Source organism: Gopherus flavomarginatus, chromosome 14 (genome assembly GCF_025201925.1).
Source record: "Gopherus flavomarginatus isolate rGopFla2 chromosome 14, rGopFla2.mat.asm, whole genome shotgun sequence".
Classification (NCBI taxonomy): domain Eukaryota; kingdom Metazoa; phylum Chordata; order Testudines; family Testudinidae; genus Gopherus; species Gopherus flavomarginatus.
Genome location: NC_066630.1, coordinates 44,054,753 through 44,082,417, shown reverse-complemented (window position 1 = coordinate 44,082,417; position 27,665 = coordinate 44,054,753). Strand labels below are relative to the sequence as shown.

The window sequence follows — 27,665 nt, the reverse complement described above, 5'->3', positions numbered from 1 at the left end:
TTCTGCACTCCAGGCCAATGGGGGCTGCGGGAAGGCGTCCAGCACATCCCTTGGCCCGCGCCGTTTCTCGCAGCTCCTATTGTCCCATTGTCCTTGAGTGGTGAGCCACGGCCAGTGGGAGCTGTGATTGACTGAACCTGCGGATGTGTCAAGTAAACAAACAGGCCCAGCCTGCCAGGGGCTTTCCCTGAACAAGTGGCGAACCGGCTTTGAAAACCACTGGTCTAGTGGAGAGGGCTCCGTAGTCCTGGGCTCTGTTCCAAGCTCTGCACCTCACCTGTCTTATGACTGTAGGCAAGTTGCTTTTCTTTTCTTTTCCTTAATTTTCCCCATATGTAATATGGCCTCCTTCTGAAGTGCTTTGAGATCTATGAATGAAATATTATTTATAAAACTGGATCAAAAGAACTACTAGCCAGATAGGAGGAGGATGTCGTCAAACTTTTTCAGGCCCTGTAGTCAGACCCTCACTAATGACTGGAAGACTTGTGAAGTGCTGGGTTTCACAATTTAATATCTCAAAAGCAAGGTCACTGTACTGCAAAATGTGCTTTATGCGTTTGTTTGACAAAGGTGGCTTAGGTTAGTTTTCAAGTATTCACTCAATCTCATATGTAGCTTGTAAATGTTAGACACCCTTAGTGATATCGTTAGTACTGTACTTAGAATATATGGTCTTTGGGGACAAGTATCAGAGGGGTAGCCGTGTTAGTCTGGATCTGTAAAAGCAGCAAAGAATCCTGTGGCACCTTATAGACTAACAGACGTTTTGGAGCACGAGCTTTCGTGGGTGAATACACACTTCCTCAGATGCATGCATGCATCTGAAGAAGTGGGTATTCACCCACGAAAGCTCGTGCTCCAAAACGTCTGTTAGTCTATAAGGTGCCACAGGATTCTTTGCCGGTCTTTGGGGAAAGTGCTGTCTTGTGCCCTGTGTCAGGGGTTCCCAGGCACTAATAATACCTAGCTCTTATTTAGCACCTTTCATCAGTAGATCTCATACTGCTTAACAAAGGAGGTCAGTAACATCATCTCCAATTTAAAGATGGGGAAACTAAGGCATGAAGTGGGAACATGACTGGCATAAGGTCCTCATCTGGCCACTGCCAGTCAGGAATAGAAGCTAGGTCTCCTGAGTGCAGTCCTTTGCTGTATCCACTAGGCAACACTGCCTTTCCTTATGCTAGTGCCATACAAATGACGACAATGTTCGTATTATTATATTTTGTACAAGTCTGAGGAAATTCATTTTAGCACTCAGCTACTGTATTAAATCTCCATAGAGAAATGAGGAGAGGCAGCAGATTTGTGTGTGCAAATTACAGGGTACATGAGTGGGCGAGACACGTCTGTACTTATTTTAATGCTGACAATATATTTATTTTCATGTTTATTCCTCGGTAAGAAAGTGTGAATAGGATCCTGGTAAACAGCCAGGCAAATAGTTACCTACCAAGTATTTAGTAGCAAAAGGTCTTGTAATTTTCTTTAGTAATCACTGTTGTTTCTTCCAGATGGATTAGCGGTTCCCAGTTCTGTTAGTGCAGAGCAGGGAGTACCTAGGTTAGTGCATGGTAAGCTATTGTCTCTTGAGAACCTGGCCTCCGTTATTACTTTCGCTTGGCCAGGGATCTGAGGATGGATGAAATGTACAAGCTCTGAGTAGGTGCCCATCAGAGCCTTTTAATATTCTTTCATTTGTCAGTTACGTTGGAACGATGCAAAGTCATTGCCGGCTTCGGCCCAGCCGTACCTTGCTGCCGAATTCTTTTGTGTCATTTTATGAGGCAGTATAGATCTCTTGTGATGGAATGATCTTCAGAGATAATTCTCTTCATTTTAATTCGTTTCCTGATGCTTGTCTCCGTCCCCAGCTGTGCTGTGCTGGCGAAACAGGCTGCGCTCTGCACTGTATCTTGGTGCTGCGATGGCTAATGATTTCTTAAGAATAAATTCAGAGCAGCTGTTGACAGGCCAAAAGGAGTGATAACTAATTGCAGACAAAGTGCTTTGTTGTACATCCAGCCACCACTGCTGTTGCTCTAAGCCGAGGTGTGAAGCAAGCCTGTCTCCTCTCACTGAAGCGCAGAGGGCCTCCTCGGTCCTGATCCTGCCTTCTCATTGAGGGACCTAGCCGTAGTCTTGCTGGATTTAGCGCTAGGTGGGGGTGAACTGTGGAAGCTCAGCTAATGTGACTGTGCTCACTGGGCATCTCTGCTGTATGCTCTTTGTCACATTGTACACAAGCAAATCTAGTCAGATATTTTCTTGGGAATCTTAAACTTAATAATGTTCTTTGGCCAGTTTCTTTCCTAATAATTTGGGGCAATGATGTCTTGTGGTGAGACCAGAGCAGAGGGAGCCAGGACTCCTGAGTGCTGTTCCTGGCTCTGTGACCTTGGGCATGTACTGTGGCTTATCTTGTGCACTGCAGTTCGCTCAGCACTACCAAATACACAGTGGGGTTGTGAGGTTAAATGCTGGTGCACTGCCTGAGAAAAAGAGCTCCAGAAATGCAGAATATTATAAGCTGTTTCCAGTTGTGTGTCATTGAAGGCAGCACCAGTAGGAGAGGATCTACTCAAAGCCAACGTACGCTCCCATGCAGTCACTGCTATTATTAGGTAGGCTAACCTAGGACTTGGGAGACCCGGGTTCACTTCCCTCCTCTGTTGCTGACTGCCTGGGTGACCTTGGGCAAGTCACTTAGTCTCTCTGTGTCTCCATTCCTCATCTGTATAATGGAGTAATAGGGTTGCCCTGCCTCATGGGTGCAAATGAGGATAAATCCAGTAAAGATTGTGAGGTGCTCAGATACCAGAGTGATGGGGGCCAATCAGGATCAGCATTTCATTATGCTAGATGCTGTCCCTGCTCTAAAGAGCTTATGGGCCATTATTCTTGATCGGAGCATACAGAGTTAATAGAGGCATTGCTCCCAGTTTAAATTTTCCTCCTGTAACCCTTGCTTTATTCCCAGACTGCTGCTCTCTGTTTGCCGTCTTCCCCAGGCCAAGGCTATCAAGTTCCAGAAAGGAGTTGAACAGAGAGTTTGGCTCCCAAGTGCTAAGCTCCCCTGGCAAATTGGAGAACAGGGGACAGTAGAGCCACAGAGTTCCGTTCCATGTCTCTTGAACTCCTGTATCCCTTGGGTTGTTCTGATGTTTCTCATGGCTGTTTGTCACTGTCTTTATGCCTTGGAGGCACACTTCAGGACTGGGTGAAAGCATGTGCGGGGCTGATAACAGCCAGGATAGCATCTACATGAGCTGTCATCTTTGTGCAAAATGCAGGAGAGCCTATTTTGCTGCACAGCAGTGAGGGGAACTGAGCTTATTGAGCTGGTGCATTTATAAATAGACACTGCAATGGTTTTAATCTGAGCCTGGCATCCACCGCTGATAGGCCTCCTTGGGGAGTTCCAGCTAATTGCCGCATAAAGGCGATGAGTTTATTCTGTCTAATGAAATTAATGAAAAGTACAATAACTGGTTGTATATAAATACAGCACGACACGAACATTATCTCTGAGGGCTGTGCATGGGCAGCATGTTCTGGATATTCTAAATTGTAATGCTGCTGTAACAAGAATTTTGCTTCTTCCTGAATAAATTTTTCCCCTTTCAATCTGATCTGCAGACACTTCTAAATATTCCTTGCTTTGAAACAGACTTCAGTCCATGTGGCTGCTGCCCATTGGAAATGCAGGTGGCAAAGCTAAAATGAAGCTAATCTCTCCTTTCTGCACTGAATGAACAAGGCTGGGGCAAGAATCAATTAACACAGATGTTAATTTACTTTTCAACATTCCTTTCCCTCCATATTTGGGCTTCAGGGAGGAAGATGAAGGTCTTTTTCTTTCATCCCCTCACCTTATTGCATCTTGCTGGCCTTAAGGTGCTGTTGTCGCTGAATGTTGACTCTGTATAAACAGCACTGTGGGAATTCCTCATCTGTTCCCCTGTCAATGTCTCCAAGTCAACAAGTTGACAGCATTTTTCTCACTGCCAGTCTTGGAAACTTATCCAAGGATATGAGAGTTAGGCTGGGTTTTCCTCTTGCACATCAACTGTAATAAACGGTTACAGATTGTGACCTCAGTGACCCCTATGTAACCTCATTGCATTCCTTTGATTGCTCTGGTGTAACTGATTGGAACATAGGTTGAAGGGGAGAATACAACAGGTCATACTGAAAGGGGAACTAATGGGCTGGAGAAATCTTATTAGTGGAGTTCTTCAGGGATCAGTCTTGGGATCAGTCTTATTTAACATTTTGATTAATGACCTTCGCATGAAAAGTGGGACTGTGCTAATAAAATTTGGGGATTATGCAAAGTTGGAGGTGTTGCCAATATGGAGGAGGATCGGAATGTCATCCGAGAAGATCTGGAGGATCTCGAAAACTGGGATAATAGATATAGGATGAAATTTAATAGTGCAGGGGCATGCACTTAGGGACTAACGACAAGAATTTTTGCTATAAGCTGAGAACATATCAGTTGGAAGTGACAGAGAGGGAGAAAGACCTGGGTGTATGGGTTGATCACAGGATGACTGTGTCATAACCTATTCCCAGATTTGGACCTTAGCGTCCAAAATATGGGTGTTAGCATGAAAACCTCCAAGCTTAGTTACTAGCTTGGACCTGGTAAAGCTGCCACCACCCAAAAAATTAGAGTGTTTTGGGGCACTCTGGTCCCCCCAACAACCTTCCCTGGGGACCCCAAGACCCAAATTCCTTGAGTCTTATAACAAAGGGGAATAAACCATTTCCCCCCCCTTCTCCCTTCCAGGTGTTCCCTCCCTTGGTTCCTGGAGAGATACACCGAAGCAAGCTCAGTGAATCTAAACAGAGGGACTCCACCCTCCCCGTTCCCAGTCCTGGAAAACAGAATTACTGAGAGCTAATCTCTCTTCCCCCCTCACCCAGAGGGAATGCAAAGTCAGGCTAGTAAATCTAACACACCCAGATTTCCCCCTGACTTCTTCGTCCCACCAATTCCCGGGTGAGCACAGACTCAATTCCCTGGAGTTCCCCACTAAAGAAAAACTCCAACAGGTCTTAAAAAGAAAGCTTTATGTAAAAAGAAAGAAAAATACATAAAAATGGTCTCTCTGTATTAAGGTGACAAATACAGGGTCAATTGCTTAAAAGAAATATGAATAAACAGAATAGAATTCAAAAAGAATAGAATGCAAAACATTCCAGCAACTACACACATGTAAATACAAAAGAAAACCATATAAACCTTACTGCCTTATTATATTTGTACTTACAACTTGGAAACAGAAGATTAGAAAGCACGAGACAGAAATCCTGTCATAGCCGAGAGAGAGACAGATTCAAGACAAAGAACTCGGACACAAACTTCCCTCCACCCAGATTTGAAAAAGTCTGGTTTCCTGATTGGTCCTCTGGTCAGGTGTTTCAGGTTACTTCTTTTCAGGTGTAAGAGACATTAACCCTTAGCTATCTGTTTATGACAGACTGTTAGACATCAATGTGATGCGCAATGCTAGGATGCATCAGGTGAAGTATTTCCAGCAGAGACAGGGAAATGTTGGTACCATTATACAAGGCACTGGTGAGACCCCCCTTGGAATACTGTGTGCAGTTCTGGGCTCCCAGCTTTAAGAAAGGTGAACTCAAACTGGAACAGGTGCAAAGAAGGGCTGCTAGGATGATCAGAGGAAAAGAGAGCCTACCTTACTAGAAGAGACTCAAAGAGCTTGTCTGGTTTAGCCTCACCAAACGATGGCTGTGGGGAGCTATGATGGCTCTCTATAAATACATCAGAGGCATAAACACCAGAGGGGGAGAGGAGTTATTTAAGTTAAGGGCCAATATGGGCACAAGAACAAATAGAGATAATGTGGAAATGGTCATTAACAATTTTAGGCTTGAAATTAGATGAAAGTGTCTAACCATCATAGGAGTGAGGTTCTGGAACAGCCTCCCAAGGGGAGCAATGGGGACAAAAAACCTAGCTTGTTTTAAGACTGATAAGTTTATGGAGGGGATGGCATGATGAGATGGGACGCATGCCATTTTAGGCAGTCGGCAACTGCTAGTAGCAAATATTCCCAACGGCCAGAGATGGGGCATTAAATGTGGAGAGCTCTGAGTTACTACAGAAAATTCTTTCACAGGTGTCTAGATGGTGGGCCTTGTTGAAGTGCTCAAGATCTAACTGATTGCCATATTTGAGGTTGCGAAGGAATTTCCCCCCAGGTCAGATTGGCAGGGACCCAGGGGGGTTTTCACCTTCCTCTGCAGCATGGGCAGGGTCACTCGCTGCTTTGAACTAGAGTGTATTCTCTGTAACTTGCAGTTTTTAAATCAAGATTTGAGGATGTCAGTAACTCAGCCAGAGGTTATGGATCTGTTACAGTAGTGGGTGGGTGAGGTTCTGTGACCTGCAATGCTCAGATCAGGCTAGATGACACGATAACCTTCAGGTCTGAGTCTATAGTCAGCAATTGTTTCATGTCCCATGTAGGGACCCAGGTAGCTCCAGCTTGCTCTTCATAGCGGCATTGGCTCAGCAGGGTTATGAGGAGTAAAAAGTTAGCAGCAGTGGGTCTGGATTTTGCCAGGCAGCAGGTCTTAGAAATCAGAGGAAGAGATTTTTACACAGTCTCTTTCCGAGAGAACGAGCATTTGTGTTGACCTGAAAGGAGTCTGTTCAGCGGGCAGATCCAGCAAATGGAATGAATGGAGCTGAGGTCTGGCGGTGGGTGGGGTGAAGGCTGTCCAAAAGGAGCAGTGATTAGCTGCATGGGGGCACACCACTTCCTTTAGGATGTTTTCAGGCTTCGGATGCTGAACTTCAAGGAGGTTGTGAGAGGCTTTAAGTTTTGTATAAGGAAGTGAGGCTTTTAGTTTGAAAAAACAGGACAAGCTCATTAGGAGCAGCTGAGTGCCTGCAAAACACATTGCTAGGGGCAGGCAGCAAAAATGAGGAGACTAAACTAGCTGGATATTTTGAATGATTCATTATAGAGTGGTTTTCTGGAGATTTTCTTTCTAATATTTATATTCTCCATAGCAGATGCAATGCTGACTTTTTTTTTTATAAGTTCAATATTTTGTATCCTCTAGGCCTGAAACGAAAATAGCAGCTAGAAAATTGTAGCAAATTTCTGCTTTCAGCATTAAGTCGGAGCGTGGTCACTATAGACATGTTCTCTGCTCCAGCATCAGTCACGGGGGTAGTCACCAGCCCAGTCCATTGTTGGTGGGGAAGTGTGGGTGGGAGAGATGCTATCACAGAAGACCAGCAAATGAGGAAATCAGGCATCCAATTAAAGAACAGACTTGCCTCCAGCGACCCTTTTGGGGTATTTAGTAGCTTCCAGTGAGATGGGCCTGTTTGAATGAATAAAAACATTTCTGTTCATTTCTAAAGCCCCGTTAGCTCTAATCTGCTGTCATTTCATTGTGACATGAATACAGACAGTTTGCAACTGGAATGGGATCTCATCAAGACGTGCTGATTCCGCCTGCAGTGGTTAATAGAAGGGGAATTAACACAATGCATGTGGCCCAGTGTCGCCTTTGGTACCGATATTTCCTGTGCTCCCTTGCTGGATCTCTCATTCTCATTCTGTGTGAGTCTCTGCTTTGACACATGGCTTTGTCTCTCCTGTGCCACAGGGTGACTAAAGAAGTGGATCCTGCCTCAAAAGAAGCCAAATTCTTCCTGAAGCAGCAAGAGAAGGAGAAACCGCAGCCAATGGCTCCTGCTTCCCTTCCAACAGTCTCTGGGTGAGTGCATGTGTTTTACATCCAGGGGTGCCTGAGCTTGTGGGGAGGAAGGAGGCCTGCTTGGGGCGTAAGGCCCAACCTGTGCTGTCAAAGCCAAAGGAAGCTTTGTACCGACTTCAGTGGGAGCAGGACTGAGCACTCGAGGCCTGATTCTGTGAGGTGCTGAGCATGCACAACTCCCAGGACTCAGTAGTTCTCAGGATCAGGCTCTAATTCTATTGTTACATCATCTCGTCTCAACAGGTGATATTAAAGGTCTGAAAAGACTGTCAGATCCCCTCCATGGATCTGTGACACTCGTCCTTATGAACAGCTTGAAAAACTCAGCACAACCTTCTTACCCAGCTAGGGCACACAAGAGATGCTTCCAGGTTCTATTGGGGATTTTTGTCTAGGCCTAAGCCATCTCTTTGGGTTTGGAGTGACCTAAAATGAGTTTGATCGGAATGTGGTTAGAATGAAAACCACTAAATTGTTATTTCATCAGCCTAAAGCGTGTGTTTGAAAGGACAGTTTCTTGCTGTGAGTTAATTCTGATATTAACTGGTAAAGCTTGAGTTCTTCAGCGTCTGCAGCTGGATCGTCAACTTTGAAATTATCTGTCTGAATATTGTCTTGCCTGTTAGCTAAATTGGGGAAATGTAAACAGACCATTATGAAGACTTCTAATACTCCTTGGATGAGTCTGGTCCTTCGAGGAATGAATGTGTATATAAGCTTAGTGTTGTCACATGTGACAGAATCCTGGAGTAGTGTGCTTGTCATGTAGGGCATTCTTCGCAACAAAGTTAACTCGGGTTAAGGGTTGCGTCTAAATTGAATCCTGTCCACAAACATGCACCCTTCACTGGAATGTGGGTGCTTTGAACTCGAGTAGGCTGCCTCTCAGGAGATACAGGGCTCAAGTGAGCACAACTTGTCAGCTGTTAACATAAAAAGTGTGCAGGATAGATGCAGATTAGCAACTCCTGCACTGCCTCCCTTACAGTCCCCCCGAGTGCCAAGAAAGGACAGACAAGTTCTCTCACAATACACTTTGCAATAATGTGTATGTGACTCAATTTACTGCAGCACAAAAGATCATGCCTCCAAAAGTCTTAGCACCCCACACAAATATATTGAATGAGTAATGAGGGCACTCCTTTAAAACATTCTGCTTCTGGAGTGAATGAAGTGGGGCCAGTTGCCTCCTACTAGATCCCTGCCCAGTTGAGTGAAGAGACCAGGAACAGCCTGCTGAAGACATGAGCCGAGGTTGTCGAGTTGGGTGCCAGTGAGGGGAGGCATGTCATGCATGGTCTGGCGTTGTAGAGTAACATTTAGCTGCAGACCAGCAGTTTGTAGCGCAGCCTAATGACTTGACTCAGCCAAAAGCACTTCTGACATCCCCTTCACTGGCATCTATGTGCCAAAACACTCTAAGCCCTACGGCATACTGTCATGATGGCACATGCATACATTGTGGGGCTTTATTTAGTTCAGTGTTTGGAATGAGCTCAAGTAGAAGAAAAATCAAAGGGCGCTAGACTGTTGCAAAGTCAGTCTATGCAAGTCAGTGGGCACTGCTATGATATCCTAATATCATGCTGTTCTAAGCAGGCTTACCAGTAGACTTTTACTGTACGTGAATTTCTTTGTACACGTCACTGGGGATAATCCATCCTGGTGCGTTTGCTCTGACCATCCATTGGGACTCTTTCCTTTAAGCACAAAGGTAAATGTGCTTCAGAGAATTCTGCTCCCGATTTGGAAACCAGCCAATGTACTTTCAGGTAAGAAAATTACTAACAGGCCTGATTTGTGTCTTTAAGCCAGAATAAGGCACCTTTACATTAAAAAACGCGCTCAGTTTCTAGACACTGAGCTCAGCTAGTGTCTGGGCACTGACTCCATGTTTCTGGAGTGAGGATCTCCAGACTGCTCTGACATGAAAGCTCTATGTGCGAGAAGTCTGTTTGGAGATGATAACGCTGCCCTTTGTCTGGTCTGTTTAGCACCCTGTGAGTTCTTTGGGGCAGGGACCGTCTGCCCCTCGTGTATTACATCACCTAGCACAGTGGGGCCCTGATATTGACTAGTGTCTCTAGAAGCTACTGAAATACAAATCCTCAGTAATTAAAGTTGTGCTGTTGTTGGAGCCTTCAGAGATCCAGTAACTGATCAGTGATCCCAATGAGGCGTATGTGTCAGTTGTGAAATGACCTGCTCTTTGACTGGATTGTATTTTTAGACCCCTGAAGTGTAAGATACAGTTCTAATAACGAAGGGTGGATTCTATGTAGGCTTTTCCTCCCTCATCCTGCAAGCAGTTTGTTTTGATTCTGCATGCAGCCAGCCTGCCCCATATTTATTTATTTTCCTTTATCTAAACAGCTTGAAGTAATCCAGGAAAGCAATGGTAGCAAAATCAAACATCCTGTTCTCATCTCCACCTTAGCAAGCCCTGGTAACTAACTTGTCCTGGGGAAGGGACCCTTGAGGCTGAAAATGCATTTCTGGCATGCTTGACATCCACACCAGATGTGCTATAAAAAGCAATGGTTTGGGGTGGGAGGGAAGGAGGAAGGTAACAGTTCTGGAGAGGAGCAAACTAAACACTTGGCTTTAAATAAAGCCAGGAATAAAAGGCAACGAACCCTGTTCCCTCAGCAGAGTTTCTTCCCAAGGTCAGTCCTCGGGAGCCTTCTGTTTGGTTCCCAGCCTCTTCCTTATTCTGATGCATTAGAGTTGTCCCACAATGATGCCCTAGCTTCTGAACTATGATTACGGACCATTGCATGGATGCCCCTGGTGATGTTCATTAGTGATTTGCTGGCAAATCAGACTGCCATTTGACACCATTTACCTGGCTGCATTACCATTGCGGTGCTAATTTGTTCGAATTTATGGTCACAGCCACAAGCGTCAGCTAGCATTAAGAAGGCCTTCCAGCTGTCAGCATTTGTTTGCTATCCCTAATATTGGGCAAGGACTCTCAGCCATACAATGCCATGCCAAAAAGCCACATGGTTTTTCCTGCAGTATTTCTTACTGCTGTGCATCTGAGCTCACACTGGGGAAGCCGTTACAGTCTGTCTCGTCAATAACATGCATGCTTAGCCAGTCCCGAGTAGTTCTCGGTGACACAGTAGAGCCTTTGTGGTCTATAGCATGAGTACTCCACGCTCTTAAAAAAGCCCTTCAGTATGCAAGGTAATGAGGACATAAAATGAAGCTGGAGGAACCTCAACACAGGCTGCTGGAATCACATTGCATGTGAATAGCATTGGCTTCAAACCAAGGGAGTTCAGTGAAAGATTGAGAAAGATCATTCCCTAATATTTGTGTCCCGATGCTTTCTTGTATCTTCCTTCCCCCCTCCATATAGGCAGCCATCCATGTTGCTTGATCTGTGCTCCTTGGTTAAGGAGCAAAGTTGCTTCCACTCTGAATTTCCTCACTCTTGTAAGTTTTTGGTTTTGTTTTAATCAGTGTATTTGATTTGAAAAGGGGCTGGGGGGAGATGTTTGTACTTGAGTTGAACTTAAGCCAGGAAGGAGCAAGGGATTTTCCACCAGCTTTGTTCTCATGTTTGTTTATTGTCAGAGCTGTTTGTCATTAAACAGGGGCTTGAACTCTCAACCCAGCTGTGCCCTCCCTGTTTAATTACAGTATTGCGTTTGTGACTTCCCAGGCCTTTTTGCTTTACGGGCTGACAGGAACACAGGGTAAAATCCACCTTTGAAGCAGGCAGGTGCCACTCCCAGTGACTTCAGTGGGAGGGGTGCACGTTAGCACGAAGAACTGGATTTGGCTTGCAGGGTTGTGATGTCATTGCAGGATCAGGCTGAAAGAGATGCTGAAGCTATGTGACTTCTCCTAGCCAAGCACGAGTATCTTCAATAAGAGCAAAAGCCAGAGAAATACCTGCCCAGTAAGTTCTCTTCTGGTCAGGCGCTTTTCTCCCACAACCTTTGATCTCCCTGTCTGCTTCAGCCAATTCTTTATTGGCCTGAGGATAGTCTGCCCTTTGCTTTTAGAAACATGCAGGAGGAAAACCACTGCACAGGTGATTGCCATCCGAGCAGTACTGCAATGGGCAATGCTGACTCCCTGCCTTCCACTGGGCCATGTGGCTGCATCCCAGCAGAAGTGCTGCCAGGCCTTGTTTCCTCCTCAGCCTTAAAGGTAGTGGGAGGAGCAGCTGTGGGACTCTTTCTGGGAGCATGTGCATGGGCTGCATCCCAACCCCCATAAACCTCAGCTGAACTTGCTCCCCAAGCGAGGCTGTTCCTAAGGTTTCTTTCCAGGGCTCCTCTGCCTAGAGATGTGCACCAGCCTCCTTTAGATCCTGGTTGGAGTTTATTGGACCCAACCTCCTCATAGCTCAGAAGTAATTGCTCTGGGTCTTAGTGGAGCATTTTAGCCCAGAGCCTGGGGTTCCTCAACAGAAGAGTCCTGTATTCCCAGGATCTTGGTGTCTGCCAGTCTGCTATGGAGGATGTGCAGCAGTTTGAGCGCTGGAGGAATGACAAGGTTGTCCAGTTTCAGAGTGGGCGTTGGTTAAGGAGGCCAGTGCTACTACACCATTAAAACTGGAGCAGCAAAAGAATGCTGTCCCTCATGGCTACCACATGCTCTGGTTTGCCTGGAACACTTTGCTGATTTCACAGCAGCCTGATCTGCCTCCTTTCTTCTGCACACCTGATTCCTGTGTTCTTGGGGTTGATGCTGAGTTGTCAGTCGTTTAGGTGTGGCAGAGCTCACCAGTGAGGAGTGAAAAAGAAGGTCTGCCTATAACCATCAGAGTAGCACAGAGGACGAAGAGCTCACTCTTGCTTGGACTTGATTTTCTTTTTAATAGTGCACTATGTATAATTGGACAGCTGAGTCCTCACTAACCATTTCAAGAACCATGCCTGTGCTTCTCTCTGGTGCCCCGGCTGTGCTCTAGGGGGCAGTATACTCCCAGCTAGGATGAGAAATCCTGGCTCCTTGCATTGGTGCCAACTGTCTGGAGGCGAACAGTACATGACATATATATTTTTCTTTTCATAATGAGGTGAGGCTGCCAGGGTGCGACTTGTGCCCCACAGTTAGTTTTACATATTTCTTATTAATTCCACTTGGGTCTGGAAGATGAGCTATTTTCAATGTGGCATTGGCTTTTCCAATGGAGCGAGCTCTATACAGGTCTCTGGTCTGTTTTTATTATCGTCCTTGTTATTTCTTTGCATCTCCCTGGACACTTCCCTTGTTAGCTTCTGCTAACTATTGATTTCTTGACTGACTCCTCTTTGATCCACCAGGGCAATTGTTTTTTAAAGTTACACTTTTGTTTATTACATTGAGATTAATTGCCATGGAAGGAGCAGTGTTTAAAGGCTGGGGAAGAAGGGGTGTCATCAGCTTGACTAAACAAGGGTGCAGCTGCCTTATTATCCTGTTTAGGGCATTCCAAGCAGCTTGACCCCTTGAACGTGCCCCTGTTGAAGTCATGGGGAGCTGAGTCTGCTAGCACTGCACAGGGCTGGGCCCTAGCTGAGACTCTACAACAGGAGTCGGCAGCCTTTCAGCAGTGCTGTGCCGAGTCTTCATTTATTCACTCTCATTTAGGGTTTCGTGTGCTTGTAATACATTTTAACGTTTTTAGAAGGTCTCTTTCTATGTCTATAATATATAACTAAACTATTGTTGTATGTAAAGTCAATAAGATTTTAAAAATGTTTAAGATGCTTCATTTAAACTTAAATTAAAATGCAGATCTCCCCAGACCGGTGGCCAAGACCCGGGCAGCGTGAGTGCCACTGAAAATCAACTCGCGTGCTGCCTTTGGCACACGTGCCATAGGTTGCCTACCCCTGCTCTACTAACTAGGCCGGGTTATTGTTCAGGATCTCCTCCCTCCATCCCCCAGTTCCCACTGCGGGGTTGCCATTAAGCATTTTCTCAGGACTGCGGGAGAACTGGGGGACGGGAGTCTCGGAGTTTGGAGAGCTCTCTTGCTTTGTGTTTGGTACGTTGGGCTCAAAGCAAAGAATGCAGCCAATATCTTCCTCCAAGAGGGAGATCACAGATCCTCAATCTCTTCTCCCTTGCCTATGTGTGGAATGGGTAAAACTCTACCCGCTTGGATGGAGTGATGCCTGAGTCACAGCAGGGTGAGATGAGAATCCGTCCCCCTGGCGCCCTGCCCCACTGCCACTTTTGCAAGTGTGTGGTGGGGGTTAACTTTGGCTTAGCAGAGCCCAGGCCGCTTCATGCCTCATTGTATTTCTTTGCCTTGATCGGCCTGAGTAGGTTCCCCAGGCCAGGCTAACTGGGATCAGCTGTTTCTTTTCCTAGTCTTGTCTGAGCTCAGCAGACTGGAATCTCAGCTATTTGAGGACTTAAACTCTCTAAAGCATCTGTCTTATAAAATACAAACGAACCCCTTGAAACTGGGTCCTTTAATAGTTCTCTGATGAAAGTTGGGGGGCAGTTTTCCCTCCAGGCAGCAGGGGTTCCAAGAAGCCTGCTGTTCTCTACCTCCATCTCCTGTGTCACGTGCATTTTTCTCTCTCTGAGAACGGTTGTGGAAACCAGCTGCTAATGGAGGTGGCTGTATTTTTATTCTGAACCATTTGCAAACATGCAGAGGGAGCCCCGTGTATCGTCTGGTGCTGGGCATTGTTGTATTGGAATGGGAAGTGAGGGAAAGCATTGCTGCCTAATGGTTAAAGTATGGCACTGGCAGTTGGGTGCTAATAGTTCCTTTGTTTCAAACTGACATGGCTTAGGGCAGGGGTCTCAAACTCAAATGACCACGAGGGCCACATGAGGACTAGTACGTTGGCCTGAGGGCCGCATTTACTGACACCTTCCCCCCGCCGCCCTTGGCCCCGCCCCCACTCCACCCCTTCCATGAAACCCCGCCCCAACCCACCTCTTTCCACCCCTTCCCTGCCCCCATTCCACTTCGAAATCCCCACCCCAACTCCGCCCCCTCCCTGCCCCCAGGGGCTCAGGGCATTGAGTTGGGGTGCAGAAGGGGTACAGGGTGCAGCATGGGGCTTAGGGGAGTGGGCTGGGGTGTAGAAGAGGTGTGGGGTGCAGCAGGGGGCTCAGGGCAGGGGGTCAGGGTGCAGGGTATGGCAGGGGGTGAGGGTGCGGCAGGGAGCTCAGGGCAGTGGGTTGGGGTGCAGAAAGCATGCGAGGTGCAGCAGGGGGCTCAGGGCAGTGGGTTGGAGTGCAGAAGGGGTGCGGGGTGCAACAGGGGGCTCAGGGCAGGGGGTCAGGGTGCAGGGTATGGCTGGGGGTGAGGGTGCGGAAGGGAGCTCAGGGCAGTGGGTTGGGGTGCAGAAGGGGTGCGGGGTGCAGCAGGGGGCTCAGGGCAGGGGGTCAGGGTGCAGGGTATGGCAGGGGGTGAGGGTGCGGCAGGGGGCTCAGGGCAGTGGACTGGGGTGCGGAAGGGGTGCGGGGTGCAGCAGGGGGTTCAGGGCAGGGGGTCAGGGTGCAGGGTATGGCAGGGGGTTGACGTGCAGCATGGGGCTCAGGGCAGTGGATTGGGGTGCAGGAGGGGTGCGGCAGGGGATTGGGGTGCAGGAGAGGTGTGGCAGGGGCTCAGGGCAGTGGTCTGGGGTGCAGAAGAGGTGTGGGGTGCAGCAGGGGGCTCAGGGCAGGGGGTCAGGGTGCAGGGTATGGCAGGGGGTCGAGGTGCGGCATGGGGCTCAGGGCAGTGGATTGGGGTGCAGGAGGGGTGTGGCAGGGGTTGGGGTGCAGGAGAGGTGTGGCAGGGGGCTCAGGGCAGTGGGTTGGGGTGCAGAAGGGGTGCGGGGTGCAGCAGGGGGCTCAGGGCAGGGGGTCAGGGTGCAGGGTATGGCAGGGGGTTGAGGTGCGGCGGGGGATCAGGGCAGTGGGTTGGGGTGCAGAAGGGGTGTGGGGTGCAGCAGGGGGTTCAGGGCAGGGGGTCAGGGTGCAGGGTATGGCAGGGGGTCGAGGTGCGGCATGGGGCTCAGGGCAATGGATTGGGGTGCAGGAGGGGTGCGGCAGGGGGTTGGGGTGCAGGAGAGGTGTGGCAGGGGGCTCAGGGCAGTGGGTTGGGGTGCAGAAGGGGTGCGGGGTGCAGCAGGGGGCTCAGGGCAGAGGGGTCAGGGTGCAGGGTATGGCAGGGGGTGAGGGTGCGGCAGGGGGCTCGGCAGTGGGTTGGGGTGCAGAAGGGGTGCCGGGTGCAGCAGGGGGCTCAGGGCAGGGGCTCAGGGTGCAGGGTATGGCAGGGGGTCAGGGTGCGGCAGGGGGCTCAGGGCAGTGGGTTGGGGTGCAGAAGGGGTGCGGGGTGCAGCAGGGGGCTCAGGGCAGGGGCTCAGGGTGCAGGGTATGGCAGGGGGTTGAGGTGCGGCAGGGGGCTCAGGGCAGTGAATTGGGGTGCCGTGCAGGAGGGGTGTGGCAGGGGGTTTGACTGCAGGACGGGTTCGGAGGGGTGGGCGCCGGCCCGACGCGCACCAGGGACAGGGCAGGCTCCCTGCCCCCCTGCCCTACCCCCGCACCGCTCCACTCTGGGAAGCGGCTGGAACGTGGGGGAGGAGAGGTGCAGGGGTGTGTGTTGCTGTTGCTTCAAGCACCGCCCCCAGCATCTCCCATTGGCCGACAACAGGGAACTGTGGCCAATGGGAGCTGCTGGGGGTGGTGCCTGAAGCAACATCGGTACACACCCCTGCACCTGTGTCCCCAAGGTTCTGTCTGCTTCCTGGAGCGGCGTGGGGGCAGGGCAGGCAGGCAGGGAGCCTGCCCTGCCCCCCAATGCATGTCGGGCCGGAGCTGCTCTAGGTAAATGCTGGGGAAGGGTGGGGGGGCCACGAGGAGCTCGCAGGCTGCAGAAGATAACCTGATGGGCCACATGCGTCCCGCGGGTATGAGACCCCTGGCTTAGGGTCTCTCCGCCAAGGTGCTGATGCAGTCTGTTCTGCTTTTGTAGTGCCTCTTTCCTTATGGACATGGTGCATATTTCCTTCACAGGAAGACAATGGTATACATTCTGCTTTCCTCCGATTAACGTCTGGGAGCCTTTCGGGTAGCAGGAAGCCACATCAATCCTGTCTTCCCTCTCGGAATAGAAACTGGGATAAGAAAGGGAGAAGCTGTGCTGTAGTGTGGTAAAGGGACATCCCTGAGTGCAGCATATTTAGCACTCCACCGAATGGCCTTTGCCTTGAATTCCTTCTCTCCCCTGTTGGAAGGTGGATAGCCTGGCGTAGAGAGCACTGGCTAGGTGACATTGTCAAGTCTGCTTGTTCTCTGCACGTTTGATTTGCATCCAAGGTTTTACTTTCCTCTGCTGGATGCAGGTATAGAAAATGGAACTGATCAGGTTGGCTCGGGTGGCATTTTGAATGAAGTTGGCTTCTTGGGTTGAATTGTGAAACTTGTTGGCTACAAGTGCTGGCTTCTCCCTTCCCATTTGAGTGAGCATTTTCAAACCCTTCCTAATGCTTTGGGGTCTCAGCCCATCAGGTCTGTTGAGCTAGGTAACAAGTACAGCCTGGGCGCAAACTTCCCTCTGCCAGCATGCCTCAGTCCTGATGTGGAGGGGCCTGTTGCTAGAACTCAGCAGGGAATTTAGTCTCTTAATTTTCCTGGAGCATCTCTGCTAAAGAGCCTGGTCAGTTAGCGATGTGCACGGCATGGACCCTGAGACTAAGACTCCCCAGCAAGCTTCACATAATCTTCCAAGCAGCTGTTTGATGCTACCAACCTTTATTGACTGCTGGCCTGCGGTCGATCGAAATCTATGAAATGGCCCAGGGACCAGGCCCTGGTTCAGTTCCCTTTTCCCAACAACTACAGGAAGGCTGATGGGAGACCCCAGGCTTGCACTGAGTGTAAAAAGGCAAAGTAAATGTGTCCCTCTATTTCTGTAGCCAAGGGGGCTCTGACTGGAGGGGAGCTTTTCCGCCATGCCTTGCTGCTGGGGCTGTGGTATGCAGCAGGCCATGGTGCTTGTGTTCCAATGGGTGATCAGCTGTAATGCTTTGAAAGGTATTTAGAGCACCTTTGGCAGTGATGTAGGGGTTAAAAATGGAAAAGAAAAGGCTGCTGTAGATTGCATCTCATGGCTTTCCTAATGCAAAGCCAGTGGGAATTCTGCCAAAAGCCTTTATTTCCCCCCTCCTGGCTAGAGGCAGGCTGACCTTTCCCGCACTTAAGGAACTCTGTCCCTGCCGCTGCTGCTAACTTGGAGAAGCTTTGCAAGGGAGCAGAGGTGTGAGCTCATGAAAGAGGAGGGTGATAAACTGGCTTGGGAGAGGGGCAAAAGGGGTGCTTTCTAAACTGATCCTTCTGTTTGATTGCTTGATGGCTGGCACACAGCATGACCATCTTTACACCATGCAACCGTCTTGGTGCAGCGGGTGTAACAGCTGTTCAAGGCGATCTGATAGAGCAGCTGGTGCATAGGGGCACTCTGTATGGATCGTGTGGTTTGGGGTCTGGATTGGGCCTTGGGAGATCTGGGTCAGTTCTCAGCTCTGCCACAGACTGCCTGGGTAACTGTGGACAGGTCACTTAATCCCTGTGTCTCAGTTCCCCATCTGTACAATGCTATACGCCTGCCTGACTACTGTAGATTCTGCTTAATAGTAGCCCGGATATAAACAGCGTTTTGCCGGGCACCAATCGCGGCCCATTGACTTTAATGTTAATGGGATTCAGATATTGGCACTGGCATGCTGCTTATTAGCAACATTTTTTGGAAGAAAGGCCCCACCTGCACACAGGTTTGCAAGGCTGCAACCAGGGAAGGGAGCACTGGGACGTGTGGAGCATCCCCTGCAGGCTGGTTTGCAGGGCTGCAGCCAGGGCAGGGGGCTGGGATGTGCCTTCCCTTGCTGCAGCCATGCAAACCTGGCTGCAGCCGGTGCTCAGCCCCTGTCAATGCAGCCATCTGGGGCTGCAGCCCCAGAAACTGCCTGCACACAGGTTCCATACAGGAGGTAAGGGCAGGGAAGGCTGTGTGCAGGGCAGTAGTGGCGAGAGGGGCTGCACCTGGGGAAGGCATGTCCTCATGCTTCGTCCCCTGGCTGCTGCTGCCTCACAGGCCTGACTTCCGCTTAATAGCAACTTTCTGCTGGCAACCAGGAGGTTGCTAATAGGCAGAACCTACAGTATATCCCATCCTGCCATCCTCTGTCTGCCCTGTTTATTTGAAGTGCAAGCCTTTCAGGGCAGTGACTGCTTCTCAATATGTATACCACCTAGCACTCTGGGGGCCTGCTCTCTGTTAGGGCCTCTAGTTGCTGCTGTAATACTAATCACAGTGTCTCAGTTTTCATCTATGCTTGATGCGCTAGACTGGCTGTCAGATCCCCCCACTGCCTCTTGTGAATGGATAATACAATCTAGGCCCTTCTGCTTTTTTGAGTTGCAGTTGCTTTAAGATACAATCATGATGGTATTTTTCCCTTCTCCCTCCCCACTGTTTTGGACTAACCCTATGGAAAACTGGAACGGATCCCTGTTCCCTTCCCTCCCTGACACGTGCATAGTGCTTTATTGGGAGGCCTGGCTATGAGTGCCTGGCTATTGCATTGTGGGAAATTTTCCACACACACACGCTCGCTCGCTCTCACTTTCCCCAGTTGAAAGAGCACTGGAGCATTTGTGTTGGAAACCAAGTCACTTCTAGAGAATTACATGGACTCTGCAAATAGATTTATAAAAAATAGGTCAGGCGGTTTGGGCCTTCTCTAAAGACTAAGCCAAGTCGCCCAGTGCCTCTTTCTGTTTCCTTTCTTTCCTGTTACATGGCTGTTGCATTTGAGCACTCTGGAGAATTCTTTAAAGGGGAAGTTGCACATGGCCAGCGCTGTGCGATCAGTATGTGTGGTGGTTCTCTATAGGTCCAGGCTGGATTGTAGGGCAGGGAATAGGATCTCTTTCTGCTCCTGGAGAAATGAGTAGTTTATCTGCCCATCTCTCTTCCTAAACCTCCAGTGGGGTAGCAGAATATTAGCATGAGCTTCTCAGTCTTAGGCAGCAAATGATGCTGTGGGCAGTTTGTCCTCATCCTTCTCTTTCAATGCACACACATCTCTCTATAGCCACTCCTGTAAAAAGCGTCTACTCCGAGCACTGGGCAAGCTCTGGGTTGGGACAGTGCTGCTGTTTTAAGGAGCATTCTGCCTTCTTAATGGTACGGCATGGTTGTTTTCAAACATAGGCTTGTATCCCAGGTTAACTGGGAGTTCCTGAAATCACCCGTGATACCTTGCTGCTCTGTACGCTTTATTGATTGCATCTGCATCGCATGGGTATCCACACAGACTGACTTCGTTCCCTTGAAATCTCATCCTAACAGGTATGGGGTTCAGTGTAAAGTTTGGGATGGATTCTCTTCTTTGGTTGTTCCAAAACACTGAGGAAGTTTGGAGGGAAGGGACCCAGGATGTTGCGCAAAGATGCTATTGCTCCTCTTGGCCCAGATGGTTACCCCAGCATTTGGGGCCAGATGGGTGCTCCACTAGGAGGAGAAATTGACTGTTGTCTCTGACGCAGTCTGTTTGTTTACAAAGAATGTACACAAAGTCCTGATTCTCTGAACACAGTAGGATCAAGCAACAGGAAACCGTTTCCTTGTTCACAACTCCAAGCCTGCCTTTCCAGCTCTGCCCCAAAAACTCTTTCTCAGCTTTCTCTCTGGGCCTCAGTACCAGAGCTTTGCTTGCTCTCTCCTATTTTCAGGATGCTTTCTCTTGGCTTTCTGTTGCTCTCTCCATCTGCTCTTGGTTTCTTTTTGATCCATACAGACAGCTGCAACAAAATCAACCCCCAGACCCTGTGTTTTCATTCAGTCTAGTCTTTGGGCAGTGGCTTCCATTGTTTTAGCTCTTATTAAATGTGGGAACCATTAAATGTCCCTTTGTTTAAGGTAAGTGGAAACCAATAACATGTCCATCAGTTTCAGCGACCTCTGTGACTGCCCGCAGATGAGACACGCTTGCTGGGAGCCACCCAACCTCCAGCATAACAATCCTAAGTTATTTGGCTAGATCCCAGACTCTTCTTCCACCCACTCTTGTTCACGGACAACTCCTGCCTGGGATGGGAATGTGCACAGTTTCCAATATACTAGTAGTGTAGTGACCCGTGGGTTATTCTGGTCCACTTCATGTTCCAGCAAGCAATATCCTGGTGGAGAGAACCCTACAAATGCCTATAAACAAACTGAATGTCCTGCTTGGACATGAGATTCTATCTGAACTGTTCCATAAGGAGCCAACAAGATGATGCCGACTGGATTGTGAACCTAAATCCAAATTGTGCTCTGGCCCCTGGTTAGAGGATGACATAGAGCGAGGGACCTTGGGTTTGAAAACCTAAGCAGAAATGTGTTTATTCCTTGTGCATGTGCCACTCTTGTTCTAGGGGTTTCACTCTCTTAGATTTCTAACAGCCAGGAGAGTAGGATGGTGAGAGATCAGCTACTGCAACTATTCAGTCTCGTGATTTTCTGTCTCAAGACTCAGCTAATGGAAAGAGCCTGAGACAAGACCACAGCTACCCCAGAAACTCTGAAGCGACTCTCAGCAGGATTCAGTGCTTGTAAAAACCGTTTGTGTGATTTTCCCCCCATGCAGCAGCCACAGTCTGTCGTTGCAGGGCAGCAACGATTGCCAGTTTAGGTATCCGCTTGTTTTATGTCGCCTGTGTTGTGTGTAATTTTACTACAGGGGAGAGCCATTAACTGTAGCCCTGGCAATGTAAGCCAGATTGATGGCTTTACAGTGAATGCTCCTCAGGCCAGTGTGGAAAGCTTATTCTTTTAGGGTGCCCATATATTTAGAGTTTATGGGGTTGTGTCATATTTCACAGCCAAGTACCATGTAGGAAAAAAACTCTCGGTGCGCTGTTCTGTAGTCAAAGTAGGACTGGCTGGTGGACAGTTGGGTAGAGTGCTGGGCAGAGTGCTAAGCAGAGCCTGGCCTTGAGTGTCCTCTGGATCCCTGGTTGCTCAGCAGCCCTGCTGGCCAGAGGTTGCCAGCAAGCTCAGGGTTAGGCCCTATCTGTGCTTGGAAGGGGACGTGAAGCAACTGGGATGCTCTCTAGCCAGCTGGTCTGGATGGTCCCAAGCCAGGTTAAATGTGTTTGAAGCGAGGTCGCTGCCGGAGTGACTTGACTGTAGTTTTGGCATGTCCCCTCTGGTTGACTGTACTGGGTTTTAAACGTCTCAGTCTAAAGTTGTTTTAAATGGTGAGTAATGCTGCCTCGGGACATGCAGGCCCTTCCCAAACACACACAAGGCTTCAGGGCTGCCATCCTATTTCTGGAGAAGCAGCCAAAAAATTATCTTTTTAATGGGGAGCTGTGCCTGCCGTTCCCCCCAGGAGCAGAGTCTTGTGAGGTAAAGCTCTAAGCACCAACCCATGGCATTATCTCAGGGGTAGAGCCGGGGATGCCTGCCCAGACTTGTGATGTCTGCAGCGATACGATGTTTGACCTGCTGGTTCAAAGAACCCACCATTATTAGTTCTTGTTATGTCTTTTGTCAAAAACTGGTTCTATTTATATCTAAAAGAAAGAAATGGAGGAGGGGATATAAATACAGCAGGGGTTTCCTAGGACACTACCCACTGCTTGAGTTTGTTCTGGTGGGTTTTAGTCACATCACACGTTTGTCATTCATAATGGCCTGTTGCTTTATTTCTCTCTGTTAAACTTTCTCTCCAAATCACTATCTTTATGTTTGAGAATGAACTGTGGCTGATTTTCTGTAACACTTCTCGTCTTGAGCATGCACGGGTGAACTCCAGAGTGATTCATCTAGTCTCCCATCCTACCTGAAGGGCAGTGTCATAGCAAGGGTCAGCTGTCATGCTGCTGTGCGAGTAGATCTCTCATGCGCACCTTAAGTGCAGATCTGTCACTCACATGCACATACAGTGTTATGTGACAATTCTAGAAACTCAGAGTGTGCAGAAATAAAGGGTTCTGAACATGAAGTGTTGGTAAAACACAAAGCGGGAGTGGGGGTGTGCAATCAGTCCAGAGTAGCATAATGCTTCATGAGCATTGGGGCATCAGGCTGAGTTGTGCCCCGCACCCAAGATCCATGGGAGATCTGGTGTTCCACAATAGGTAACCAACCATTTAAAAAAGTAATAAGTTCATAAATTCGAAAGCCAGAAGGATCATTGTGATCATCTAGTCTGACCTGTATAACAAAAGCCAAAGAACTGCCCCAAAATAACGCCTACAGGAGATCTTTTTAAAGAACATCCTATCTTGATTTAAAAATTGCCTGTGATGGAAAATCCACCACAACCTTTGGTACGTTGTTCCAATGGGTAATTTATCTCTCAAAAATTTAGCCCTTATTTTCAGACTGTTTTTGTCTAGCTTCAGCCTCTAGCCATTGGATCGTGTTATATCTTTCCCTGCTAGATTGAAGAGCCCATTGTTAAACTGTTGTTCCCCATGTAGATATTTATAGACTGTAATCAAGTTACCCCTTACCCTTCTCTTTGTTAAAATAGATTAAGTTCCTTGAGTCTACCACTATAGGGCCAATTTTCTAATCCTTTAATCATTCTCATGGCTCTTCTCTGACCCCTCTCCAATTTTTCAACGTCCTTCTTGAATTTTGGACACCAGAACTGGACACAATATTCCAACGACTGTCACACCAGTGCGAAATACAGCAGTAAACTAACTTCTGTACTCCTGCTTGAGATTCCTCTGTTTATGTATGCCAGGATTGCATTAGCCCTTTGGCTACATTGTTGCATGATTATCCACCACGATCCCCATATCTTTTTCAGAATCACTGTTTCCCATGATAGAGTCCCGCATCCTGTAAGTATGGCCTACCATCTTTGTTCCCAGATATACACATTTACATTTACCCCACTAAAACACACATTTGCTTCCGCCACTTTACTATGCAGTCCAGATCGCTCTGAATCGGTGACCTGTCCTCTTCGTTATTTATCACTCCCCCAATTTTTGTGTCATCTGCAAACTTTACCAGTGACAATTTAATGTTTTCTTCCAGGTCTTGATAAAAATATTAAATAGTGTAGGGCAAAGAACAGATACCACTGGACCCCATTGTAAACTTACCTGCACGATAATGATTCCTCATTTACAATAACATTTTGAGGCCTGTCAGTTAGCTAGTTTTTAATCCAATTAATATGCCATGTTAGTATAATATTGTTCTAGTTTTTTTAATCAAAATATTTTGTGGTACCAAATTAAATGCCTTACAGACATCTAAGTAGATATCCACACTATTACCTTCATCAACCAAACTTGTAATCTCCTCAACAAAAAAGATATCAAGTTAGTGTGATAGGATCTATTTTTCATACACCGTGTTGATTTGCATTAATTATATTATCCTCCTTTAATTTCCCTATCATCCACTCCATTATCTTGCCTGGGATCGATTTCAAACTGACAGAATGACCCAGGTAATTATAGGTCTATTTGCCCTTCTTAAATATTGGTACAACATTAGGTTTCTTCCAGTCTTTTGGGACTTCCCCATTGTTCCAAGACTTATTGAAAATCAACATTAACAGTCCTGTGATTTCCTAAGCCAATTATTTTAAAACTCTTGGGTGCAAGTTCTCTGAACCTGCCGATTTTAAAATGTCTAACTTTAGCAGCAGCTGTTTAATATCCTCCAGAGATAACAGCGGAATGGAAACAGCATTTTCATAACCTTATGATGAGAATACATCATCTGTTTTTCCCCCAAATATAGAACAGAAATATTCATTGAATACTTCTTCCTTTTCTACATTTTTATGGGTAATTCTACCATTTCCATCTAGTAATGGTCCAATACCTTTATCAGGATTATTTTTTTTCCTAATATGCTTAAAAAATTCTCCTATTTCCCTCAACCATGCTAGCCATAGGTGCCTTTGTGTCTCCTTGCTTCCTTTTTCAGTTTTTTGCAGTTCCTGGATTTTGATTTATATTCATTACTATCAACGTCCACTTTCTTCCATTTGTTTTATAAATCTAAAAATTTTACAGTTTCCTTCATTTCCTCGCTAAACCTGGTCATATTTTACCCAATACAGCCTTCTTTCTCGATTGTGGCTTTTTGGGCACCTAGAAAAGTGTTTGTAAACAATTCCCAATTCTCACTGATATTTTTCTGTACACATTTTTCTGGTTGAAATTCTTTCTGCCAGCTGATTTGTCTCATAATTGTTTTCAGCTATGTGAAATTAGCCCTTTCAAAGCACCAAATATATACATTTACTGGTTCGAACTTCATTCTGCTTGCTCTTCATAAATGTGATCAAGTCAATGATCCCTTGTATCTAAGCTACCATTCATTTTTAGGTCTGTGATCAGTGCCTCTTTATCTGTCAAGACTTGATCTAATAGAGAATTCCCCCATGTTGGTTGCAACACTTTCTGAGTTAGGAAATTGTCCTATTCTATTATAGAATGTTTAGAAATTCCAAGCATGTTTTACTACGGGCAGCATGAGATTTCCAGCATATGTCACTCAAATTGAAGCCCCCAGTGACCATGTCACTTGTTTTTCCTGCATATTTTAGATAGGTGCATAAGGTGGTGGTCGTGCTGTTCCCTAGTGTGATGTGGTGGCCTGTAGCGCACCAACTAATACCTTATCTTGTGTTTTATCTGTTAGGACATTAATCCAGAAACATGCAAGTAAAGAAAACGAGGCTTAAAGCCTTCTGGATGAACTGATGTACATCCCCTAGCACAGTAAATAAAACCGAATTGCACAGATGAGCGTTGAAAATTATCAATCTTTTCATTTCTTTTTATTTAGTTTTTAGATTAGTTGGCAACAATAAAATGTCAGCATCAGCTTGTGCTTCTCAAAGCAAGATTTGAAGGGCTGATGCAAGTTGATAGACTTCTGAACTGAAGCCCAGTGATTCATTTCAGTGCAGTCAAGGAATTATGATGTGATTGGAATAACAGAAATTTGGTGGGATAACTCACATGACTGAAGTACTGTCCTGGATGGATATAAACAGTTCAGGAAGGACAGGCAAGGCAGAAAAGGTTGTATGTATGAAAGGTTGTATTGTATGTAAGAGAACAGTATGACTGCTCAGAGCTCTGGTATAAAACTACAGAAAAACCTGAATCTCTGGATTAAGTTTAGAAGTGTGAGCAACAAGAGGGATGTTGTGGTGGGACTCTGCTATAGACCACCTGACCAGGGGGATGAGGTGGACGAGGCTTTCTTCCGGCAACTAGTAGAAGATATCAGATCACAGGCCCTGGTTCTCATGGGGGACTTCAGTCATCCTGATATCTGCTGGGAGAGCAATACAGCAGTGTGCAGGCAATCCAGGAAATTTTTGGAAAGGGTAGCGGACAATTTCCTGGTCCAAGTGCTGGAGGAACCAACTAGGGGCAGTGCTCTTCTAGATCTGCTGCTCCCAAACAGGGAAGAATTAGTAGGGGAAGCAAAAGTGGATGGGAACATGGGAGGCAGTGACTGTGAGATGATTGAGTTCAGGATCCTGACACAAGGAAGAAAGGAGAGCAGCAGAATACAGATCCTGTACTTCAGAAAAGCAGAATTTGACTCCCTCAGGGAACTGATGGGCAGGATCCTCTGGGAGAATAACATGAGGGGGAAAGGAGTCCAGGAGAGCTGGCTGTTTTTTAATGAATCCTTATTGAGGTTGCAGGAACAAACCATCCCGATGTGTAGAAAGAATAGTAAATATGGCAGGCAACCAGCTTGGCTTAACAGTGAAATCCTTGCTGATCTTAAATGCAAAAAAGAAGCTTACAAGAAGTGGAAGATTGGACAAATGACCAGGGAGGAGTATAAAAATATTGCTCAGTCATGCAGGAGTGAAATCAGGAAGGCCAAATCACACTTGGAGTTGCAGCTAGCAAGAGATGTTAAGAGTAACAAGAAGGGTTTCTTCAGGTATGTTGGCAACAAGAAAAAAGTCAAGGAAAGTGTGGGCCCGTTACTGAATGTGGGAGGCAACCTAGTGACAGAGGATGTGGAAAAAGCTAATGTTACTTAATGCTTTTTTTGCCTCTGTCTTCACGAACAAGGTCAGCTCCCAGACTGCTGCACTGGGCAGCACAGTGTGGGGAGGAGGTGACCAGCCCTCTGTGGAGAAAGAAGTGGTTCAGGACTATTTAGAAAAGCTGGATGAGCACAAGTCCATGGGGCTGGATGCGCTGCATCCGAGGGTGCTAAAGGAGTTAGCTGATGTGATTGAAGCGCCCTTGGCCATTATCTTTGAAAACTCATGGTGAATGGGGGAGGTCCCGGATGACTGGAAAAAGGCTAATGTAGCGCCCGTCTTTAAAAAAGGGAAGGAGGAGGATCCAGGAAACTACAGGCCAGTCAGCCTCACCTAAGTCGCTGGAAAAATCATGGAGCAGGTCCTCAAGGTATCAATTCTGAAGCACTTAGAGGAGAAGAAAGTGATCAGGAACAGTCAGCATGGATTCACCAAGGACAAGTCATGCCTGAATAACTTAATTGCCTTCTATGACTAGATAACTGGGTCTGTGGATGAGGGGAAGGCAATAGACATGTTATTCCTTGACTTTAGCAAAGCTTTTGATACAGTCTCCCACAGTATTCTTGCCAGCAAGTTAAAGTAGTATGGGCTGGATGAATGGACTGTAAGGTGGATAGAAAGCTGGCTAGATCATCAGGCTCAACAGGTAGTGATCAATGGCTCCGTGTCTAGTTGACAGCCGGTATCAAGCACAGTGCCCCAAGGGTCGGTTCTAGGGCCGGTTTTGTTCAGTTTCTTCATTAATGATCTGGAGGATGGCGTGGACTGCACCCTCAGCAAGTTTGCAGATGACACTAAACTGGGAGGAGTGGTAGATACACTGGAGGTTAGGGATAGGATACAGAGGGACCTAGACAAATTAGAGGATTGGGTCAAAAG

At 47.3% G+C, this 27,665-nt stretch overlaps 1 protein-coding gene across 1 annotated transcript in view; it reads left to right on the top strand.

Moving 5' to 3' along the window:
* CFDP1 (craniofacial development protein 1) overlaps window positions 1–27,665 on the top strand; it is a 137,174-nt gene that overhangs the window by 40,199 nt on the left and 69,310 nt on the right. The window contains exon 5 of the mRNA XM_050922442.1: window positions 7,663–7,773. Coding sequence (XP_050778399.1) covers window positions 7,663–7,773 — 111 coding nt within the window. The remainder of the gene's footprint in view (window positions 1–7,662; window positions 7,774–27,665) is intronic.